Below are 5,835 nucleotides of genomic sequence, written 5' to 3'. Positions count from 1 at the left end.
CACTCTCACCAAAGTATTATCCCATTTCTTTTTTCGTAAAAATATGGAATTTAGAGTTGCAATGAACTTGAAAGGCCATGTGATCAGTCTGGTCTAGCTTTCCAACCTAGAGAGGAAATCACCGGGATCATGTTTTGGTTGTCAATTAGCCATCAAATACACGTAATTACTCAGAGTCTCGCTGTGTCAGAAAAGTATAAAGGGAAAATGGTTTCAAATATATCATTAGCAATAATATTTGAATTTATATAGCTTTTCTCTCAAGGAACAAAGAAAATAGTTTACTAAATATTACCGTATTGTCTTAATATCCCTCTGGGTTGGTTAGGAAGCAGGTATTATGGTTAATTTAAATCAAGTGTCTAGGGGCTGACAACCGTAAATGTCAGACCCTTCGAGGAAAAGCGGAGCTGGAACTGGCCGAGGTCTCAGGATCGCTTTATTTCGATTAATATTTGAATGCTGACCTCGGACATGAAAGTAGGAGTCACTGGCATTGGTCGACACTTGTACACAGAATGGGAGGGAAGACCCCATTTCTTCTTCCTCAGAGGCGAAATGACCGTCTCCGCCTTCACGCCCTCTCTTCTCCTGCCATCGGCCACCTTGACTCCCCACCGTCCCCCGCCCTCCAGCCTCTCCGCTCACTTTGGGCAGCAGCCAGTCTGAACCCACGACCGCAGGAGCCGCAGCGCCCGCCCTGTGACACCGCCCCCCAACCCCCCACCCCGGTCCGGCGTTCCAGGGCGCCAGAAGCCAAGCGGCCGGGAGCCTCGGATTGGCCGTTGCTAGGTGACGTCGCCTGAGCTCACGTGATGAGTGTTAAATGCCCACCCTGCAGGAGCCCGCCCCGCAGACAATCGTAAAGCCGCTCAGGGCTGCTCACCTGCTCCCACCTCCTCCCGGAGCCCAGGCCAGGCCCCGCCACCCCTGCCCCCTCCGCTGCCCGCCCCCCGCCCGAGCCCGCGCTGGGCAAGGAGCCGAGCAGCCCGAGAGGCGGAGAGAGGATGCGGCCGGCGGCAGCTGTCCCGAGCAGTGCACGGTGATCGCCTCCCCCGGAGGAGGAGTTGCCTAGACCGTTGCTACATTTCTTGTTTTCCTCCCCCCTCCCCCTCTGTAATTACATTGGCTGCTGGAGGGGACGGGGAGAGACGGAGGAGGCGCCTCGCTACCCCCCTCGGGCCCGCCACCCCTGCTCTTTGCCGTCCCGGGCCAGGATGACTGGAGTCTTTGACAGTCTGGTGGCTGATATGCACTCGACCCAGATCACGGCCTCCAGCACGTACCACCAGCACCAGCAGCCCCCGAGCGGCGGCGGCGCTGGCCCCGGCGGCAGCAACGGCAGCAGCCTCCACAAGCCTCAGGAGTCGCCCACTCTCCCGGTGTCCACAGCTACCGACAGCAGCTACTACACCAACCAGCAACACCCGGCGGGCGGCGGCGGCGGCGGCTCGCCCTACGCGCACATGGGTTCCTACCAGTACCACGCCAGCGGCCTCAACAACGTCCCGTATTCAGCCAAGAGCGGCTACGATCTGGGCTACACCGCCGCCTACACCTCTTACGCGCCCTACGGGACCAGTTCGTCCCCGGCCAACAACGAACCTGGTATGTTTAAAGTTGGCATCACGGGTGCCAAATCGGTCTAGTTACTGGGGGGAGGGGGGCGGATAAAAATGTTTGGGGCGGGATCATCTGGAGCCCTGGCCTTTCACATTGCTTGCTCCCTGCTCGCCTCGCGCCCTTTACCCTCCTAAATCTTCAATCGGCCGAGGGTCACCGGATACGTCCCTCAGGTGGTGGGACCTCAGGTGGTGGCACCAGGCGGCCTCGTCAGCCGATGTGCTTGCCTCACGGTAGCCTCATTTCCCTACTGCCTGCTGCTTCTCTCTCCAAGGTTTGCGCCGGTCTTCCTTCCCAGGAGGGGCCAGCTCCCGAGTTCATCGGCGGCGTGGGTCCGCGCGTTGCAAAGTTGCGCCAGAGCGCAGAGCAGCGTCTCCAATAACCCGCCTCCCGGCTTAGGCAAAGCTCCACTTTACTCTCCCTGCGGGCGGGCACTCGTGGGCTCCTACGGTTGCATATTTCCTCACGATTCCATTTCATTGCAGAGAAGGAAGACCTCGAGCCTGAAATCCGGATAGTAAACGGGAAGCCAAAGAAAGTCCGGAAACCTCGAACCATCTACTCCAGTTTCCAGCTGGCGGCTCTTCAGCGGCGTTTCCAAAAGACTCAATACCTGGCACTTCCCGAGAGAGCTGAGCTGGCGGCGTCCCTGGGCCTCACCCAGACTCAGGTGAGGGTTCACGGCCTGGAAGGCATGAGGAGGGCACTGGCCTGGGATGGCCGGGAAGCAGGCAGGTTGAGGACTATGGTTTTTTTTAAGTAATTTTAAGGATTTCGAGGCCGCGCCTTGGCCAGCCTAACCTTTTACGCCCGAAGCTGAAATCCCCCAGGTGATGTGATGGAAGTGCCAGTGTGGGCAGAAATCCCGTGCCAAGTTGTCCTTCTGCGCACTGCTGATTAAGCGGGTACAACATTTGGCCCTCCTGACCCCCTCCGCGGTCACCATCAGTCTCAATGCACACACATCGGCTGTCTCGGTTTGTTGTTATTGTTTTGAGTATACCGCTCCTAGGAACTGACAGAGCCTCCGAGGCCGCAGCACGTGATCCCGTTACCTGCCCAGGCTGACAACCCACCCCACCCCCACCCCGCGCCCCTTAGCGACGGTCTTCCTAAGTTTCCTCTCTTCCCCTATCCCAGGCCGAGTTTCCTCCACTAATGCTCAGGTCCCTTTTCCACAAAGGTCAAAATCTGGTTCCAGAACCGTCGATCCAAGTTCAAGAAGATGTGGAAAAGCGGTGAGATCCCTTCGGAGCAGCACCCGGGGGCCAGCGCCTCGCCGCCTTGTGCTTCGCCGCCGGCCTCGGCGCCGGCCTCCTGGGACTTCGGCGCGCCGCAGCGGATGGGGGGCGGCGGCGGCGGCCCGGGCAGCGGCGGCAGCGGGGCGGGCAGCTCCGGCTCCAGCCCGAGCAGCGCGGCCTCGGCGTTCCTGGGCAACTACCCGTGGTACCACCAGGCCTCCGGCTCCGCTTCGCACCTGCAGGCCGCCGCGCCGCTGCTGCACCCGACGCAAACCCCGCAACCTCACCACCACCATCATCACCACCACGGTGGCGGCGGGGGCGCCCCGGTGAGCGCCGGAACGATCTTCTAACCCCCGGAGACCGCGCCAGAGACTGAGTGCAAAGACCAGTTATCCTCATTGCTCGTCCCCAGAGCCAGAGGGTCCTTCCGTCCGGCCCGAGGATGCCACCCGCCACTCGCGGAGGTGGCGGCCCGAGATGGCCTGCCCCCAGGCCCTGCTACCCTCGGGGACTGGAAGGCGTGTTCTCACGCGCCGGGCTCCTCGCCGAGAAACCCGGCATCCGCGAGAGAAACCCTGCCACGGCGGCCTCGCCGACCCGAGCCCCGCCTCAGACTAGCTTCCCCTCCCCTCCCCGCCCGGCGAGGCAGCCCGGCGCCGTTTTCGCCGCGGGCCGCGAGTTGAGTCCCGGAGAGGGACGCCTCCCCCGCCCGAGAGGCTGCCCCGGCCCTCTGAGGCTCCTTTCTCCTCGCCCGCCCCCAGGCTCAGCTCCTGTCCTCTGGGGTTATTGACCTCCCGGGTCCTGCCTGCCTGCCCAACCCCGCCCCGCCCCCCCAAGCCCCCTTGACCCCGACGGCCCGCCGCTTTTTTTTCTGCCCGGCTGTTGCCAGCACTTGGAGCCCGAGTCCCTCCCCCGACTTAGCTCTCCTCCCAGGAACGCTCCCCTCCCTCCCTTAGCTCTCTCCTCATCCTTCACCAGTGGAGTTTTTTTATTTTTATTTTTTTAAAAGTTTAGGTGCCTTTGCGGATGACCTCATTTTGATGTTGGGGAAAAACGATTTTTTAATATGTGGACACTGCAAAAAAAAAAATGTGTTTAAATTATCTTTTTTAAAACCTATTCAGGATTATTAGCCTGGACTTGGACATAGCGTTTGTAAATAAACGTGTCTGTGCAGATTTTCCCACTGATTTATTCGTATAAACATACTCATCTTTTCAGACATTTTTTTGTAAACCCCCACTTGTGAAAACTGCGGTTTAGCAGTGACCTCAGCACCCCTCCGTTTTCTTTTTCCTTTGAAAGATTTTCTCAGTTTAAGCTACTGATTTGGATTTATCTTTTCCTAAAGTCTTTGTCCTTGAAATGAAAGGTATTTTGGGGTTATTTATTATGAAAACAACATGCTCTTAATGTTGATTTTACAATATGAAGAGATTATTTAAATAAATTATTGTTTTCATTGGATGTGTGCACTTTTTCCTTGGTGTCACAACCTGGAAGCTCGAGCTGCCGCTGGGGGGGAACTGGGTGGGTCAAGAGTGACAGTGTCATTGACATCCATCCGAGGCTGCGAGCTGCGGTGAGGGGCGACGAGGCGAGGACAGGCGCACTCAGCGCAGGGCCGCCGCGAGGGCTCCCGCTCTGCCCGCATGCGAGTCCCGGCTCGAGGTTCGCCAGCTCTCGGCGCGGTGAGTCACTCAGCGCCGCCCGGCCCCTCCGGCGCCGGCGCCAGCGCCACAGCCCCGCGTCTGGGCGGTCTCAGCCGCCCCCGCGCCCGCGGTGCTGGCCGGGCGCTACACTCAAGCCGCCGCCGCGGGGAACCTGCCGAAGCCGGGTCAGACCCCTACTTCGGACCCTCCCGTACGTTTGCCCTGCAGCTCTTCTGGGGCTGACCGACTGCAGAACTGAGTGAGTCACCCAGGCTCTCAGGAGACTGGGAATGCGGGGCCACCACGGGCACCCAGGGCTGCGCTAGCACACACGCAGTCACACACTATGCCTCTCACAAGCACATCCATACTATCACATACGAATCACACCGACACAAATTCATGCACGTTCCCACGGAGACCGATGCAAATTGCTGTGGAATCGGCACCATCCACAGATGCTCCACCTCACCATCTCGGACAGGTAAGGTCCAAGCGTGATTCAGCTCTGCTTTCCACCTTGGGTCCCACACAGCTACTGTCCAGCTTTGGAAGTGACCCTAATTCCTGGCATTCCCTTCAACGGCCCGGGGTACGTGTATAATGCAGACCTAAAAATTTGCAGAACTACAAGTTTGTTTTGGTTTTCCTTGAAAGCACTAAGGCCTACACTTGGAAACTTCTTGACTTCAATCACTGGGTGACTTTAGGCTACCCACTTAAACTTCCGTGCTTTTTGCAGATCTATAAGATGAAATAGATAATAGCTATGTCAGAGTTGTGAGCATTTAACCAGGCAATGATGTAACAGTGTGTGGCACATGGTCAACGCTCAGTAAAACTTTGCTTAGCAGTATAGTAGTATATGGGCTTCCCAGGTGGCGCCAGTGGTAAAGAATCCACCTGCCAATGCAGGAGTCGTAAGAGAGGTGAGTTCAATCTCTGGGTCGGGAAGATCCCCTGGAGGAGGGCATGGCAACCCACTCCCGTATTCTTGCCTGGAGAATCCCATGGAGAGAGGAGCCTGGCAGGCTGCAGTCCATAGGGTTGCAGAGAGTCAGACACGACTGAAATGACTTAGCACAGCACAGCATAGTTTTACCCCAATGCCTCCAAACCGTGAGGTTTTACTTTTGCCTGCAATTATGAGGTCCAGAGTTTTACCCAGAGTCCTTTTCAACTTCACCTTGTGTGGGAGAACTGCATTCTAAGGCTGCGAGAGCACTGGCCCCTTCCTATATGAGAACCTGAACCTTAGCCATCCCCTCTGAAGCGGTCAGTGTCTACTGGAGAGGAGGCTGGGGGCAAATCAGACA

At 57.7% G+C, this 5,835-nt stretch overlaps 1 protein-coding gene across 1 annotated transcript; it reads left to right on the top strand.

The window, feature by feature from the left end:
- The first annotated feature begins 859 nt into the window (after nucleotides 1–859).
- Nucleotides 860–4,329, top strand: DLX2 (distal-less homeobox 2). Its single transcript, XM_043488326.1, has 3 exons — nucleotides 860–1,608; nucleotides 2,109–2,293; nucleotides 2,807–4,329. The coding sequence occupies exons 1-3, from the start codon at nucleotides 1,218–1,220 to the stop codon at nucleotides 3,215–3,217; spliced, it is 987 nt and encodes a 328-aa protein (XP_043344261.1). The 5' UTR covers nucleotides 860–1,217; the 3' UTR covers nucleotides 3,218–4,329.
- Nucleotides 4,330–5,835: the final 1,506 nt, after the last annotated feature.

The sequence above is a fragment of the Cervus canadensis genome, chromosome 15 (genome assembly GCF_019320065.1).
Source record: "Cervus canadensis isolate Bull #8, Minnesota chromosome 15, ASM1932006v1, whole genome shotgun sequence".
Classification (NCBI taxonomy): Eukaryota; Metazoa; Chordata; class Mammalia; order Artiodactyla; family Cervidae; genus Cervus; species Cervus canadensis.
The sequence above is the reverse complement of the archived record's forward strand: the minus strand, read 5'-3'. Positions and strand labels throughout refer to the sequence as shown.